We start from the raw sequence: 19,334 nt of genomic DNA on the forward strand, positions 1-19,334 counted from the left end.
AGAAGAAAAAAATGTGGAAAGACCATAAATATATGGAGGTTCAATAACATGCTACAATAAATGGGTCAACCAGGAAATCAATGAAGAAATTTAAAAATACATGGTAAGAAGTGAAAATGAAATACAACACAACAGTCTGAACCTATGGGATGCAGCAAAAGCAGTCCTAAGAGAGAAGTATATAGAAATACATATAGCCTACCTCAATACATGTAGCCTACCTCAAGAAGCAAGAAAAATCTCAGAGAAACAATTTAACCTTACACCTAAGGGAGCTAGAAAAAGAACACATGAAGCCTAAAGACAGCAGGAGGAAGGAAATAATAGTGATTAGAGCAGAAACAAATGATATAGAAACTAAAAAAACAGTAGAACAGGTCAATGAAACCAAGAGCTGGTTCCTTGAAAAATAAAATAAAATTAATAAAGCCATAGCCAGACTTCTAAAAAGAAAAGAGAAAGGACCCCCCCAAAAAAAATAAAATGACAAATGAGAGAGGAGAAATAACAACTAATACCACAGAAATACAATTAGAAGAAACTATGAAAAACTATATGCCAACAAATTGAACAACCTGGAAGAAATGGATAAATTTCTAGAAACATAAATTGCCAAAACAGAAACAGGAAGAAATAGAAAATTTGAACAAACCAATCAACAGCAAAGAAATTGAATGAGTAATCAAAAAAGTTCCAACAAAGAAAAGCCCAGAACCATTTGGCTTCAGAGGTGAATTCTAGCAAACCTTTAAAGAAGAGTTAATGCCTATTCTTCTCAAAATATTCCAAAAAGTAAAAAAAGTAAGGAAAAATTCCAAATTCATTATATGAGGCGAGCATTACCTGATACCAAATATCCCTAATGAACAATCCCTATCAAAATACCACCAGCATTTTTCACAGAGCTAGAATAAACAATACTAAAATTTGTATGGAACCACAGAAGACCCCAAATAGCCAAAGCTACCTTGAAAAACAGAAGGAAACCTGGAGGCATCACAGTTCTGAACTGCAAGTTATATTAAAAGCTGTAGTGATCAAAACAGTATGGAACTGGCACAAAAATAGATGAATGGAATAGAATAGAAAACCCAGAAATGAACCCACAACTATATGGTCAATTAATCTTTGACAAAGCAGGAAAGAATATCCAATGGGAAAAGGACAGTCTGTTCAACAAATGGTGGGAAAACTGGACAGCAACATGCAAAAGAATGCAACTGGACATCAAAAACTAATGATGTATTGTATGGTGACTAACATAACATAATAAAATAAAAAAGAAAAGAATGCAACTGGAACACTTCTTATACCACACACAAAAATAAATTAAAAATGGATGAAAGACCTAAAAGTGAGACCTGAGACCATAAAAATCCTAGAGGAAAACACAGGGAGTAACCTCTTGACATTGGTCATAGCAAATTCTTTCTAGAGGTCTAGACATGGGAAATAAAAGCAGAAGTAAAGTACGGGGACTTAAAATAAAAAGCTTGTGTACAGTGAGGGAAACAATCAATAAAACTAAAGGCAGCCTATGGAATAGGAGAAGATATCTGCAAATGACATATCTGAGAAAGGGTTAATATATAAAATATTTAAATAACTTGTAAAACTCAGTACCCAAAAAAGAATAATCCAATTAACAAATGGGCAGAAGACATGAATAGATATTTTTCCAAAGAAGACATGCCGATGGTCAACAGACACATAAAAAGATGCTCAACATCATTCATCATCAGGGAAATACAAATCAAAACTACACCTGTCAGAATGGCTAAAATCAACAACACAAGAAACAACACGTGTTGTTGAGGATGTAGAAAAAGGGTAACCCTCTTGCACTGTTGGTGGGAATGCAAACTGGTGCAGCCACTCTGGAAAACAGTATGGATATTCCTCTAAACTTAAATATGGAACTACCCTACAATCCAGCAATCACACTATTAGGTATTTATGCAAAGAATACAAAAATATTAATTCAAAGGGACACATGCACTCCTGTGTTTATAGCAGCATTATGTACAATAGCCAAACTATGGAAACAACCCAAGTGTCCCTCAACTGATGAATGGACAAAGAAGTTGTGATGTGTATACATATCTATGTGTGTGTGTGTGTGTGTGTAAAATAGAATATTCTTCAGCCATAGAGAGGAATGAAATCTTGCCATTTGCAATGACATGGATGGAGGTATGCTAAATGAAATAAGTCAGTCAGAGAAAGACAAATACCATATGATTTCAGTGCTATGTGGAATTTAAGAAGCAAAACAAACAAGCAAAGGGGAAAAAGAGAGAGAGAGGTAAACCAAGAAACAGACCTTAACTATGGAGAACAAACTGATGGCTAGCTACCACAGGGGAGGTGGATGGGAGAATGGGTTAAATAGGTGATGAACATTAAGGAGTGCACTTGTTGTGATAAAAACCAGTGATGTATGGAAGTGTTGAATCATTACATTGTAGACTCGAAACAAATACTACACTGTATGCTAACTAACTGGCATTTAAATTAAAACTTTTAAAAAATATTTATAAGACCACATGTTGAAAGAATCAAAACCTATCTGGGACTGAAAGAGTGAATATCAGCTAAGAATAAAAAAAAGAAAAAGCAGCCCTGTGATTAATCAGGCTAGGAGGATAGACACAGATAAAGCCAACTGCAAAGTTAACAGAAAACACTGTTTTTCCCAAGGTCATGTACCAGTTGTAAAATACCATAATGACCCCTTCTTTGAGTGATTATTGCTTTCTTACCATGATGCCTCCAGACTTGCTTTGCTATTTTCATTTATTACCAGAGGGAGATACCCAATTCCTAAACCACCCTGCTTCATGAGAGCACCCAATCCCTAGTTAATCCCTACTTCTTTCAATCTGCTTCAGAAGCAGCCACCAATCTAGAACTAATCCTGGCTGACTTCAGACCCTTCTCAGAATTCTTCAGCGGCAATCCAAAATTTACTAAAGACACTTCCCTTCTCTCTCTTATCCAGAGGCCTTGTATCATTCTTCTGGAGTATACTTCTTCACTATTAAGTCAATAAATCTGATTTTGTCAGACTACAGGCTTGTTCCTCCTGGTCTTTTGTTGGTGAGGCTTTAAAAAGGTAAATTTTTTTTAAAGATTTATTTTTTATTGAGAGAGAGAGTGGGGGGGTTGAGGAGGGCAGAGAGATAGGGAGGGAGGGAGGGTGGGAGGGAGGAGGAAGGAAGGAAGGAAGGAAGGAAGGAAGGAAGGAAGGAAGGAAGGAAGGAAGGAAAAGGAAAGAAAGAGAGAGAGAAAGAAAAAGAAAGAAAGAAGAAAGAAAGAAAGAAAGAAAGAAAGAAAGAAAGAAAGAAAGAGAAAGAAAGAAAGAAAGAAAGAAAGAAAGAAAGAAAGAAAGAAAGAAAGAAAGAAAGAACGAAAGAAAGAAAGAAAGAAAGAAAGAAAGAAAGAAAGAAAGAAAGAAAAGAAAGAAGAAAGATAGATAGAAAGAGAAAGAATGAATCTCAAGTGGACTCTAGCTGACTGTGGAGCCCTTAGGTCTCCATCTCAAGATCCCGAAATCATGACCTGAACCAAAATCAAGAGTTGAACTCTTAACTGACTGAGCCACCCAGGTGCCCCACAAGGTAAATTATTTTTAATTACCCTAGAGATTCAGCAGTTTAGTACTGACAAAAAGCACCACCCTCCCTCTCCCCCCAAAACAGAAAAACAAAACAAAACAAAACAAAATACTTCTGTACTTAAACCAGAAAATCATTAGCCATAGGAGACTTTCACTACCAAGATGAACTCATTGAATTCTACTGCTTATATCACAGGAAATATCTGATCAATGATACTAAGAGATATAATATTTAACCAAAGCCAGGTAACTACCATACCTGCTGGGAGAAACAGTATATTATTAACTTGGCATCAAGCTCCAGATAAAACAAAAATATACAAATTGGTGATATTATCTGATTTTTAATATACATCAGTCACATAACAAGAGGAATTTTACCTGTCACCCACAATCTACTAATGTGCTACACCTAGTGTTCATGAAATCCTTGTATAATTTTCTAACTTTTCATTTTTAAACTTTAAGACAGATTATATAAAAAAAACAGAATATTTCCAATTCTTCTGTAAATGACATTGAAAGATAAAATGAACTAGTTTTTTTAACCATAGGTCAAGCTAACTTCATATCCAAAGAAGCCATAAACAACGCAGAGAGTTTAAATATGACTCATTACCAGTAACACTGGAAAGTAGCGGGTCTAGCTATTTTCAAGAATAATCTCAACCCAATTTTGGTAGGCCAGCCTTATGAAGGAAATGAAGAACAGAGGATATTACCAAAATCATATTCTAATAGAATACCTGTTGGATCAAGAAATGCTTTAAAATCCATTAAAACAACTTCAAAACAATAAAGCAAAGTTTTGAACTTCTAAGAAATAGTAGCTACACACCTACCTCAAAGATAAATCTCAGAAATGTGGGGGTTGGGTGGAGGATGAAGTAGAGAGAGAGTGCTTTCAGCAAAAGCTTAAGACTGAATCAAAAACAGTACCAGAGGCTCAGCCAATAACTGCTAACCAAAAAACAGTCTTAAGGCTTTATTCACACAAAGCAAAAAGGACTATTGTTCACAAATCAGGCTTCTTTTTTTTAAGATTTTATTTTATTTATTTGAAAGAGAGAGACAGATAGTGACAGAGATAGTGAGAGAAAGCACAAGCGGGGAGGAGAGGGAGAAGCAGACTCCCCGCTGAGCAGGGAGCCTGACATGGGGCTACGATCGTAAGGACCCTGGGATCATGACCTGAGCCGAAGGCAGATACTTAACTGACTGAGCCACCCAGGTGTGCCCACAAATCAGGCTTCTAATACCACACCCATCACCATCAATATCATCTTCAAATACAAGATTTTTCAGAAAACAAGATATATTTAAAAGCTAAAATAATTTTGGATTAGTCTTTTCTCTTTTACAAAAAAGTCACCTGATCAACATTTACAGTTTTTTTTTTTAATTTTAATCAGAAAATAGAATCATAGCAAATATGAAAACTTCTGATTGTTTAAAATGAACTTGAACTGGGGAGCTTGGTTGGTTCAGTCAGTTAAGGGTCTGCCTTCGGCTCAAGTCATTATCCCAGGGTCCTGGGATGGAGCCCTGGGTCAGGCTCCAGGGAGCCTGCTTCTCCTTCTCCCTCTGCCCCTCTCCCCTGCTTATGCTCTCTCTCCCTCTCAGATAAATAAATCTTTATAAATTAATTAATTAATTTAAAAATGCACTTGAACATAATGGCTCCTATAAGTAGAGAGGATAATAAACTAAGAAAATACTCTTTTAAGAACAGTGGAAAGTGACTCATGAAATTTAGTGTCAATTCTAGATTTACAATGACTAGTAATATTTTCTGGGTATAGCTTGGTTTGAGGGTTCCCAGAAAAAGCTCTAACAACTAAACAAAAAAAAAGTGTTATAAAAGAAGCCAGAAAAAGAGCAGAAACAAATTTTAATAAAACCTGAAACCTACAGTAAAAGCACAAGACTACAGAATTATTTCTTTCATGGATTTGATGCTACTATGGATCAAATTATGTCTCTGAAACCTTAACCACACAGAACAGCTTTACAGTCTTTAAGGTTGATGCCATTCCCACCCTACAACACCCATCCACACTATAATTTAAATTACACCAGTAAGTGCCACAGAGTATTGACATTCATGATCACTGAATGTCTTATTCCTAGGATAATATTAAGTGAGATATAGCAAATAAACAGTATTTCTAACTCCATTCAACCTTTCTGCAAAGTTCACTTAATATAATTTGGGAATAAATATCCTAAATCTTTATTTCACTATCTTCTAAACCATTTAACTGCATTTGGTTTTTATACATAGATGTTTTATTAGGCTGCCTTTTCCTCCAACTAAACAAATCTGAAACTGTTTTATAGCTTACCTTTTTTTGTTTGTTTGTTTGTTTGTTTGTTTTTGTTCTATAGCTTACCTTTATGAACTATAAATATGAAGTTCTATTTCTGTAAGGTACTGAGTAAAATGTATAAAGCAAGTACTAAAAGATTCTTTTAGAACGCTTTGGTGTATGTTGAAAGAAAAAGCTAAAGGAATGACAAAGAATAATGATGAAGGGAAAGAATGTCCAAAATAGGAATAGAGAAATTCTTTTTTATGATACTTTACATGATGATACTAAGACTCATATAATAAAAGCTGTTTTTCTTTCAGATAAAGAAACATATTATTAATACTGATATTAATACAATATTGATTCCAGAAATAGGTACAAACGAGAAATTCATGAGCTGTATAAAACCATTTCAATGCCTTTAAAAGGGATGCTTAAGTTTCCATGTGGCAGCAATTATACTACTTCTATTCATGTAATATTTAGTGAGCACTCACAATGTAGCACTTAAAAAAGATTGAGTTTATTTTCCAGTCTAATTACTTGCAGGTGTGACAAGAAACCCCCTGCTCCTCTCCAGATTCATAAAAGTAATGACTTCAGAATCAACTAGTTTCATGCACAATTATGTGACTACAAAAAGGAGGAAGAGGGTAAGTGGAGAGAAGGAGACAAGGAAAAGCAAGGCCTGGCAAAAGTGTTATCCATGGGCAAGAGATAAGAAATACACAAAATTAGAGAGGGAGGATGACACATATTCCTGGCAGAAACCCAGTCACCTCAGCCAAATAAAAAATTTTAATTAGACTTTCTTTCAGTTTACATTTTCATATTAACAAGAGGCGAGTTTCCCACCTCCAAGTGAATTATGGGTTTAAGTGTGACATATAACCATACAATGGCCACTAAGTCAAGAGCCAATCAATGCTAAATGGAAGCTTATGTTAATATATAAATATTAATTTGACTTTAGAGTTAATGCAAGCCTCCTGAGCTATATACAGTATAAATTACAGGCCTACTATGTAAATTATAGGACAATGCTATATATCAATTTTACTAAAGATAAAAGAGAAAAAAAAAGGTTTAAAAATAGTCCTGTCATATCATGCCCTTAATTCAGTTTAGAAACGTTAAGTATGCACATTTGTTCCTCGGGTAATAATGTCAGTCTGAAACTAGAATAAACAAGCCATCCTGCCATCATTTCTACAGATAATTTTATGGAAATTGTTTAGAATATAATAATTAGGAAAATTTCTGAAACGGTTACCATGATAGAAAATAACTGTAAGACTAGTTCTTTCAAATATTCATTTCAAATGGACATGAAACAGACTTTCAAAATTACTCTGAGAAACAAACTGAGGGTTCTAGAGGGGAGAGGAGTGGGGGGATGGGTTAGCCTGGTGATGGGTATTAAAGAGGGCACGTACTGAATGAACACGCACTGAATGTTACACACAAACAATGAATCATGGAACACTACATCAAAAACTAATGATGTAATGTATGATGATTAACATAACATAATATAATAAAATAAAAACTAAAAAAAAAAAAATTACTTCTGTACTGGAAAACTAGCTCAGTAGCAGAGTTGTGTTTGTGTGAAATTTTATTTTCAAATTTTAGTGCAACTACTTACAAAGTTTCCAAAACAAATACTGATCTTTAAAGGAATGAAGAAACAACAATATTTTGTGATTATAATGCAAGATCTCAAATGATATTACAAACATTAATTACATATGCTCCAGGATTTTTTTGAGTGGCGTTAAGTATTAACACTGTTTTGAATTTAGTTCAATTTTCTTCCTTTGATTTAATTTTGGCATAATGCAAACCCAATTTGATTAGTTAAGCATACAGCTAATGAAATGGCATGACTGGAGCTTAGACTTGTAATAACATAAATATCATAGGCACCTTTGCTCTTTCCCTATAGGGATTTGGAAAATCACCCTTAGTAAACTTAAGTACACATATATGTAAAGTATTACAGTAGTTAGTCTATGCTATGCCATGCTCCCTCACCTCCATTTCATTAAATTACTAAATAACATTGTTGATTAACTGCACAAAGGATGGGAACATTTGAATAAATAATCCCATATTGTGGAAAGTCCAGATAAGTTCAGAATTTTATTGTTTTTAGCCAAAGACAACTGTGAAACTCATTAGAAAGAAGTGGCACAATATTATCTTTGAAGTGAGTTACTAAAATCAAAAGAAGAAAAGCTAAAGGTAGTTTCTAAGTACAAAAGTAGAAAACATTCCAGGTTAAATTTGTAAAATGAATCATTAGTCAATACATTATTACTAAATTATGTACCTATCCAGGAAGCTGCTTACTGGTTTTCATATTGTTCTAGATCTTCACTGTCCATTATAGTAGTCAGTAGCCATATGTGGTTATAGACTTTAAAACTGGTAAAAATTCTATAAAATTAAAAAATTGAGTTCCTTGGATACAACAGCCATATGTACCTACTGTTTTGGATAGCATCAAATAGAACATCTCCATTATTACAGAAATTTCTATTGGGTAGCACTATACTACATAAAATACCACTTAAAATGAGCCCCCAAAACTAACTGGTGTAAGTCTAACTATACTGGATAAAATTAAAAAGTAGGACATATCTATTTATGATAAAAGTTCTATGCAAAGTAGGAACAGAAAGGAATATTCTCAAACTGATAAAGGCATCTACAACCATACTTAACGGTGAAAGACAGCCTGCTCTCCCCCTAAAATCAGGAACTAGGGAAGGATGTCCAGTCTCATCACTTCAATTCACCATTATACCTGAAGCACTAGCAGTTCACTAGTGCATGACAAAGAACCATAAGGCAGACAAGATTAGAAAGGAAAAGTAAACCTGTCTTTATTTGTAGACAATGTGATCATCTATGTAGAGAATTCCGAAGAATCTAAAAAAAAAATGCTATTAGATCTAGTCAATGAATTTAGCAAGATCAATGTACAAAAACAAAAACAAAAACCACTTCTATTTACTATCAAAAAAACAACTATAAATTTGAAAATTTAAAATAGCACCAAAAAAACATGAAACCCTTAGGAAAAAAATTCACAATAGATGTGCAAACCTGTACAATGAAAGCTACAAAATACTGCTGTGAGAAATTATAGAAGACTTAAATAAATGGGAAATTATACCATGTTCCTGGATTGTAAAGTTCAATGTTGTTAAGATGTTACTTTTCCCCAAAATTATCTACAGATTCAATGTAATCCCAAACAAAATCCTAGTTGTTTTTTTGGTAGAAATTGGGAAGCTAATTCTAAAATTATACATTTCTGGTAGGAATACAAAATGGGATAGCCACTTTCAAAATAATTTGGCAGTTTCTTAAAAAGTTAAATCCATACTTACCACATGATCCAACAATCCCATTAACTAGATATTTACCCAAGAGAAATGAAAATCAATATTCATGCAGATATATATAAGAAAGTTTATATCAGCTTTATTTATAATAGCCAAAATCTGAAACACCTCAAATGCCTATCAGTTGATGAATTAACAAACATATCATGGTATATCCATCCATACAATGAAATACTGCTTGGTAATAAAAAGAAATAAATTACTGATACAAGAAATGACATGCATAAATCAAAAAAGCACTAGGTTCTAAGCAAAATCAGATATAAACAAAAGGCTACATGCTTATTATTTCATTTAGATGAAATTGTAAATGAGGCAAAAGTAGAGTGGACAGAGAGGTTCCTGGTTTCCATGAATACAGGGAGGGGCAGAGGATTGACTGCAATGAGACATGAGGAAATTCAGAAGGTGACAGAATGTTCTACATTTTAATTGTGCTGTTAGTTATACAAATGTATATGTTTGTCAAAACTCGTTGGACTATATACTTAAAAAGAAAAAAATTTATTTTATACGAATTATACCATAATATATTTGACTTAAAAAATAAAAGTAATAAGGGTGCCTGGATGGCTCAGTCACTTAAGCATCCAACTCTTAATTTTGGCTCAAGTCATGATCTCAGGGTCCTGAGATGAAGCCCCACATCAGGGTCCCCACTCAGCGAGGAGTTTCCTTCCTCCTTCTCCCTCTGCCCCTCCCCCTCCACCCACGCGCACACACACACTCTCTCTCTAAAAATAAATAAATCAATCAAAATAAAGAAATAAATGTAACATGGCTAATCTTCTATCTTTGGTGCTCTATAAGTACAGATCTGTTATACCAAGGAAATATGGTATAGAAATAGACCGTTTGGAAGGCAAGCAGTATAACTTATGCCAGTCCCATACTTCTCTGGACTTTAGCTTTTTCTGGTGTAAATAGGGGCTTATAACCCAGTTTCTCAAGTCTGTTTCCAGGAAATTTTTAGAATGTTGCAGGTATTTTGAGAAAAGGGTTTCTACTGTCAAATTATTTAGGAAATATTCCCCACAAGGCGATTCACAATGCATTTAGCATATGAAAGGCTCTGAGCAGTCCTAGATGCATTCATTTTTTTCTATAATTTTTTAAACTCAGTTTCCCACATTTACTTGACCAAGGAAAACTTCTATCAAAAAATGGTGTTGGGGTGCCTGGGTGGCTCAGTCGTTAAGCATCTGCCTTTGGCTCAGGTCATGATCCTAGGGTCCTGGGATTGAGCCCCGCATCGGGCTCTCTGCTCGGCGGGAAGCCTGCTTCTCCCTCTCCCACTCCTCCTGCTTGTGTTCCCTCTCTCGCTGTGTCTCTCTCTGTCAAATAAATAAATAAAATCTTAAAAAAAAAAAAAAATGGTGTTGCTGGGGCGCCCAGGTAGCTCAGTCAGTTAAGCATACAACTCTTGATTTTGGCTCAGGTCATGATCCCAGGGTAGTGAGATGGAGCCTGCTTAAAATTCTCTCTTTCCCTCTTTCTCTGCCCCTCCAACACCCTTCCCCTGATCTCTCTCTCTCTCTCAAAAAAAAAATAAAAAAAAATAATTTTTAAAAACAGTATTGCTAAAGTTCTAAGATTCATTGATTAAACTTTTAAGATTACCTTCTTGATTAAGTTTAAGACTTATTTCTTTATTAGAGAGAGACAGAACACACACACACATACACACACACACACACACACACACGAGTGAGTTGGGGGAGGGGCAGATGGAGAGACTCTTTCAAGCAGACCCCTTGATGAGCACAGGGCCCAACAGGAGGCTCAATCTCAGGACCCATGATCATGACCCATGAGATCACAACCTGAGCTGAAACCAAGAGTCAGATGCTTAAGGGACTGAGGCATGCAGGTGTCCACCTTCTGGATTAAGTTTTATTTACATTGGGAAACTATAAAACTGATTGATTTTAAAGTAGCTATGCAGAACTATACCCCTTAATGAGAAAACTTAAGTCACAAATTTTAAAATACTTCTTATTCATCTTGCTACTTTCCTAGTCAACTCCTCTGAGTTTTTACCAGGTTCTGAATTCTAAATATCCTAAACTTAGATATTTTTGACTAGTATATACTACATGAAAATACATCATGGTTGAATTATCTCTATTGTAATAACTCTTCAAATAACAGGGCAGAATTAAGAATGTGAAAGCATCAATGCCAGGAACACTAAAATTCCTGAGCAATTACTATAAAAATAACAAAGTGATCCAAGTCAGAATTTACATTCACTGTACAAAACTGGTAGAAGTTTGAATGTATATAGTTAAAATAGTTTTTAAAAAGGGAAGGGAAAAAAGACTAAAGAAAGATGGAAAACCTAATACTCTGAATACTGCTCTTCAGCACTTTACATGTGACCACTGAAAGAAATATAAAGCATTACAAATAATGTTGATAATGTGGTTAAAAATATTGTAGCTTTTGAACATAAATAAATGCATGAATAGTAAGAGCCATCTTAATTCAAGTCAGTAAGTTAATTATGAATAAAGCTTTAGGAGAAGTGAACACTGTAAAATTCTAAAGGGTAAACAAGCCACCCCTAAAAATGGAAAAAAATGTTAGAAATGCCATATCCAATTAGACCCAAATCAGTAGTCTTCTTCACCCAGTAACATCCAGGCTATGGAAGAGTACTGTTAGTAATGTATACTGAAGTATCTAATTTACTTCAGTAACCCTTATGAATCTTTATCAATAATTTTGTCTAAATAACTTTTGAAATTATTTCTAGCCTAAATTTGTTTAACCTCTTGGGGTAAATAACTTCTATAAGCTTATTATATAAAATAGTATTCCTTTTAAAAAGTACTTTTATTTTTCAATTTGAATTTAAGGCATATTCTCTAGGCCGTAGGCACTATATAAAATAATTTTTTACAAGAGTAAGAAAATAGGGAAGCAGAGTGGCAATTACTCATCTAACTGTTTATACATTCTTTTTAAGAGTTAAATTTTAGTACAAATGGTTTTGTAGCTAGGTCTCCTTGGAAACCACTAGTAGTATTTCTCCATAATGGTCTGGCCAGAGATGCCCCAGGAATATTCTGAATGGATCATGGAAATTTCAGTAAACTTTAAAAAGAAGAAGGGTGATTTTTTTTTTGTTTTAATAAAGACATATAAAATTTATCACATCATTATGTTTAGCAAACAGATATAAGCAGAATATATTTTGTTTCATTCTGAAAGTTATCTTTACATAGTTCCCTGTAAAATCTTTAAGTTCAGCACATAGATATGTAAACAGACATCCATATGGTTAAAAACACATATAGTATATAAAAAAGGAAATTCTTCTGCTAAGAAAGAAAGAAAAAAAGAAAGAAAGAAAGAAAACAAGATCACAAAACCATAACTACATTAAATAAAAATGCTTTAAAAAAGTTAGACCAACAATGAAACTCCTCAAGAATGTAAGCAGCTTTTTTATATTTCAAATTTAATTCTGGTACCTATTTTTGGCTGTATAATGAGTTCAGGAAGAAACAAATCAAGAATATGTTCATAGTTCATATGGACATTACTCACCCACATTTGGAGGTTTCACATAATTTACAGGTAGTTCTGGAGGTCTGCCTCTATGTAGAGCTGCAAAAGCAGACCCATTCCATAGTGTACTCTTACAGTCTATTCAAAAAGATTCAAAAGTTAGTCAAGAAATAGAACAGTGTTTTTTTAAGTTGTACCTCAGAGGTAAATGTCTGTTTTCAATTTCATTTGTTGGAATATATTTTTAACTATTAATACCACAATAAAAAATAACATGCATATTTTTAAACATGTTACGAACTATATTATGACTGTTAAACAACAATACTTTAATATAACACCAGGATGTTTTATTTCTGTGCTGATCTAGAACTAAAGCTTTTATTATGCGTGTATTTGAATCTTATGTAAATATGTCATGGATTAATAAGGTTTTAATTTTATATTGGTCCTTCTTGATCTGTAGGCTTATACATTTCTACTTATATAAAACTATATAAGCAAGGTTACAACTACAGCACAAGTATGCCAGGTAAAATTCAGAAACATGTATACTTGGTGCATACTCACATTATAGAGTGCCTGCCAATTATGCCATAACAGGTAACAATATTGCATGTCAGATGATAAATGACTATAAATAGTTGTGTTTTTTGTTTTTTATGTTTATGTCAAGAAACTCAAGCAAATATGAAATATTCCTAATAATTTAACTGTGATACAAAAATATTGCACTACTCTTTTTTTTTGGGGGGGAAGGGCAGAGGGAAAGGGATAGAGAGAATCCCAAGCAGGCTCCATGCCGAGCATAGAGCCTGATACTGGGCTCAATCTTACAACCCTGAGATCATAACCTGAGCTGAAATCAAGAGTTGGACACTTAACCGACTGAGCCACCCAGACACCCCTCTATTGCTCTCTTGAAAACTTCCAAATTAACTGATTTGAAGAATTTCCTTATATTATAAAATGAGATGTTTAAAACTGGTATTTTTGAAGCTATTTACCTTTATGAATTAGAATTTTTAAAAAACATGATGCTATACAACAAAACAAATGAGTTGCTAGACCTGAAGTATTTATTACATTAACAGGCATCCTTAATGTCTAATTTCACATTTTTATATTCATAAAATACTACTTTATATATTTTACATATTGGGGTTCCATGAAAAACTTTGGGGAAAATCTTTAAAAGACTGAAAAACAGTGGAGTACAAAAACTGTTACTGAACAGTCACTAATAGGTTGATACTTGTTTTAATATTTTCAATTATAAAATTTTTTTACATATCACATATCATATATAAATTTTTACATATCATTTTTCATTTACCTGTTATAAAATATATGTGATTAAGATGATATAAAGACTCATAATACTTAAAAATATTAAAACATAATGAAAGACTTTTAAGCATTTATACTGTACTAATTAGAGCAGTGATCTTTTAAGATCTCTATTCCACAGGATTACAAAAAGATTTTAATATTCTTTACCTCTACTGTATTCACTGTTTTACAGCAGAGGGCTTCTTTTAGGGCTTTAAAAATGTACTTGTACACTAAGAAAATAAGATTGGCAAAATAAGAAAAACTAGAAGAAAATCAGTATTTAGGAAAGCATGTGAACATTTACTTAACATGAAAATACGCTGCTCTCCACTCCTTCCTCTGAAAACTGTGAAAATCTTACCTTTGGCATCCCGTAACAGAGACTGCCGACCAACACCTAGTAATGTCTGTACCCCAGGAACACTCTGAGGGATCTCCTTATCTAGTAAGGGACCAATCCGCTCACAAATTTTAAGGAGGTAGTCTGGAGGAATGTGTGCATTGGCTGCCACCTAAAAAGCATAAATAAAACAGGAAAACTAATTTGGTTTAAAAACAAATTTAGTCCATTACCAAACTATTCCATCATGGAACAAAGTGCAACTTTTATATACAGGATCAGGAAAATAACATTTTAAATATTTAATACTTTAACCAAATTAAAGAAATGGCTACAAAATTTAAGCACATCTAAATGATAAGATTTAAATGACATGGCACTCAAACTTACTTTTACATGCCTTGATTAAATCATTTGCTTAGCTGTTAATCTTATGAAATAAGTGTTGCAAAACAGCAAAAGTGCGCATGCCTAAAATTAAAGTACAAAGACAACAGGTAAACTCTACTAGTACTTGATTTATTCAGTAGTGATGAAATGATCAAGAATCAGAGAATCTAGATTCTATATAAATGATAAGAATACAAACAAAAGGTATTACTTGCACCAAACTCTCACCTAAATCCCTTTAGGATTAACAGGACAAATTTGCTTAATAAAGCAGAACTGGTTTTCCTTAAAAAAGTTAACTGGTTTCCAAACCAGTATCAAAGTAATGTTTTTAGATATACTATGCTCTAAATAACTAAGCTATGTACTCAAAATTCATCACAACATTAACTCATTTTTAAAACACACAAGCAAATTTCTGAAGATGGTAAACATATACAGACAGGGTGAGAAAATTAAACAACAAAACTGTTCATTTTTTATCTAAGCTAATGTTCAAGTTCCTGATGTGTTTCATAAATACCTAATTATTAAAGGAGGAAACAGAAAACTAGACCATTAAATCCTTAGATAAAAAAAAAAAATTACATTCTCATCTTGACATAAAGGGAGATAGAAAGAATGAAAAGTAAATATAAATAAAAATGTAAATATATGCATATACCATCACAGAGGACCTCACACCAATGTATTATCACCAGGTCAAGAACAATACAACATAAAAGAATAATTTTGTAAATCATCCCTAATGATCAACATGAGAAAAGAAATTATGTGTGTTCTTGGTAAGTATTTGTTCAATGAATCAATGAACATTAAAAAACCAAAGTCAAGTCCATCTATAAGAAATATCACAAGAATTCATAGAGGAAAAATCTTAGATTCTCCTATCAAGGTACCTTGTTTGTTTTCTTAGAAAACATACGTTGCAGAACTACAATCCAACATGTATTCAGAATTCTGTGAATAAGGGATTCTGTTGTGATTTTTAAAAATTATTTCCTGCCAATTATCTTTTTTAAGTCCAAGCAAAAATTAATTTTAATCTACCAAAATAAATGGGGCTTGGAAACTGTCATGATGCTCAGAAAGAATGGCAACCGAGCCTGATTATTTTATATTTGCATCAACACAGTTTAGCTTCTGGATTGGGACAAAGGATCTAGCAAATTCTTTCAGTTATTTCTCATATCTATAGTTTGTTTTCCAACCAAATAACTACATAGAACCACCTCTTAGTAAAACATACAGGTAACATTAAAGTCAAAGTAGCTGATGATTCAATTTAATCTAAGTATTATCTACAGACATGATATCCTAAAATCCTAGTTTATAATTCATTCCCTCCACATTAAAACATTTCCTAAATATGCCTACAGGCAAGTATACTTAGTACCCCAGAAAAATATGTATCTCAAAGAGAAAAGCTTTAAAATACTGCATATGAACATCTATAATAGCTTATGCCTTTTTTCCCACCAACACTCCGCTTCCATTATCAGCCATTACTTTTCCATCAAGTAAACACTATATGAAAGCTTTACATAGGATAACAGTTCATGTCTTTACTGGAATTTTCTTTTTTGTTTGTTTGGGTTTTCGAGGGGTTTGGTTTTTGTTTTTTTTTTATTATTATTATGTTATGTTAATCACCATACATTACATCATTAGTTTTTGATGTAGTCTTCCATGATTCATTGTTTGCATATAACACCCAGTGCTCCATGCAGTAAGTGCCCTCTTTAATACCCATCACCAGGCTAACCCATCCTCCCACCCCCCTCCCCTCTAGAACCCTCATTCCAGAACAAACAAAAACTAAAGGAATTTGCAAACATGAAACAAGCCCTACAAGAAATATTGAAAGGGGTCCTCTAAGCAAAGAGAGAGCCTAAAAGTAACACAGACCAGAAAGGAATACAGACCATATACAGTAACAGTCACCTTACAGGCAATACAATGACACTAAATTCATATCTTTCAATAGTTACCCTGAATGTAAATGGGCTAAATGCTCCAATCAAAAGACACAGGGTATCAGACTGGTTTATTTATTTATTTTTTTAATTTAAAGTTAGTTAACATATAGTGTATTATTAGTTTCAGGGTAGAATTTAGTGATTCATCAGTTGCATATCACACCCAGTGCTCATTACAAGTGCCCTCCTTAACTGGCATTTTCTTTTTGATCAATTTTCTTTTTTTCATCCTGTTACCATCTCAAGAGGTATTCTCCTGCCTAGAAACTGCAATATGTCTAACCATATATAATCCAGAAAATAATTCTCTAATATGAATTTTTAGAATCACCCCCTTACAGAAAATCTGTCAGAACTATATCCTAAACTGACATCTTAAGTTGCCTGGCTACTTCATTTTATAGAAACAATGATGTTTGATTTTCAGGCAATTACATAAATCTTTCTATCAATTCCTCCGTAATAATTTTAAAATACAGAATCATTAATTAAGCAACCAAAACAAGACTTATCTACACCCAAATTCTCCCCCTTAAAGATTTTTATTATAAGCTATTAAATAAATTTTACAAGTTTGAATTCCACCCTATACAACTGGAAATTGCTTAATTTCTAAGTGGTCCCCCTCAATAAGTCCATTCCTCTAAAATCAATAAAAATTTGATTATGAAACAGTAGTAGATAAACATATTCTATCAACACAATAGCAATAACAATACATTTGAGTTGAACATGCTAGCATCTCCTTTAAACAATATCAACAGGCTTCCAGACTATATCAGCTCAGTTCTTGCAATACAGTTTTTTCTAAATCAAATTTCAGGACTTACAAGTGGTAGTCAACATTTATTTCAATCCATCTGCTTTGATTAAAATTGAAATTTTTTAAGGGATCTTTTTTGGCATAAGAACTCTTATCTGTCCTCAGTAATTACTTTTTTAAGTCTTTTAAAAATTCTGTATTAGAATTATGTATGGATAAAATGTATTATATAATAAAATGTAATACTAAAAGTATGTATTAAAATATTCTATGAAATCAATAACATAATATTATAAGCCACTCTTTTCAATTAAAGCTCAAATATTCTAATTTCAGTTATTTAACCACATTTTTCTCTCTGGAATATAATTGCCAACAAGTAACACAACAAGTACTTTGATATCTGCAGAAGAAAAGCATTCTCTAAAAACAAAGTTCAAGAGTATATACAAACTTCTATATTATTCTGTAAAACAGCTCCAAGGAGTTATATTATAGAATGTTTGATTTAGAAAGATCCTTATACATAATTAACCTAACTTCACATCTTACAGTAGGAAAAACATCCAGAGAAGTAAAGTCCAATGGTCACAATGAATGTACAGAAATCTGGGTTTCCCTGTCCACTGATCTTCCTATTACTGTCTTATTAAGGCAATTGAAAAATTATGAAGGTAACTAACACAAAAACTGCAAAAAAATAAAACTATAAATTCAAATAAACTGAAAGAAATTAAATGAAGTCTAGATTATAAACCTTCTAGATAGGAAGACTGGCTGACCTAAAGAGCAAACCTAACAATTAAATTACTAAGCTTCAGAATTATAATGACAAGTGAGAAGACCAGAGAGTTCACAGAAATGATCCTACTCATCATAATTAGTTAAAAGGAATCCAGCTGAGAATTGAATAAAATGCAAAAGGTACCTAACTTCAGGGTGCCAGGCCCATACCAAGCACTACATTTGAAATACTAATTTTCAGAGAGCAATAATGACATTTTTACCTTGGCTTTTAGAAATTATAGGATAAGTAACTCCAAAAAACAAATAAAAGAGATAATTGTTTCTGTGTTTTGTTTTCTAAGATCATGACTACACAGGTAAATGAAGAATCAAACTGGGCCCATACGTTGAAGAAATGAAATACAACATTTTATCTGAGATTTTAATTTTTTTGGTGTGGGCAGGGTGAGAGGAGAAGTACATATAAAAAATTAGTCACATGATTTTTTTTATATTTAGGAACAAAAAACAAAATAGATTTTGAAAAATATAGCAAGGCTTTAAATACATCAATATAAGTATAATATAGAGATATGCATGGTACTTTGAAGTCTGGAAGCCTGGATTATTCAGGTTCTAAAATTGACTAGCTGTTACTCCTTCTGGCGGTGTGATACAGTAGAAAGGACTTAGATTTTAATTTTTCCACCATTCTCAGTTCCTACTTCTGTGACCTGCAAAGTTACTCAGTCTGAGAGCCTGAGCTTCTGCATCTGTAAACAGGGAGTAATGATAACTACCTCATATGATTTGTAAAAAAAAAAACAAAACAAAATCATTCACTCTGCATTCATTCATTCAGACATTTAACATATAGAGATGAGACGAGAAGACAATTAAACTGCTGTCCTAAAGGAACCCACAGTCCCAGTGGGGGA

The 19,334-nt window shown here is 33.1% G+C and overlaps 1 protein-coding gene across 2 annotated transcripts in view; it reads right to left on the bottom strand.

The window, feature by feature from the left end:
- BRWD3 (bromodomain and WD repeat domain containing 3) overlaps positions 1-19,334 on the bottom strand; it is a 190,730-nt gene that overhangs the window by 164,073 nt on the left and 7,323 nt on the right. For both annotated transcript variants that reach the window (XM_035028801.1, XM_035028800.1), the window contains exons 5-6: positions 14,560-14,710; positions 12,903-13,001 (exon numbers count right to left, since the gene is read on the bottom strand). In XM_035028801.1, the coding sequence (XP_034884692.1) occupies positions 12,903-13,001; positions 14,560-14,710 (250 nt within the window). The remainder of the gene's footprint in view (positions 1-12,902; positions 13,002-14,559; positions 14,711-19,334) is intronic.

Source organism: Mirounga leonina, unplaced genomic scaffold (genome assembly GCF_011800145.1).
Source record: "Mirounga leonina isolate KUSES-001 unplaced genomic scaffold, KU_Mleo_1.0 Mir_204, whole genome shotgun sequence".
NCBI lineage: Eukaryota > Metazoa > Chordata > Mammalia > Carnivora > Phocidae > Mirounga > Mirounga leonina.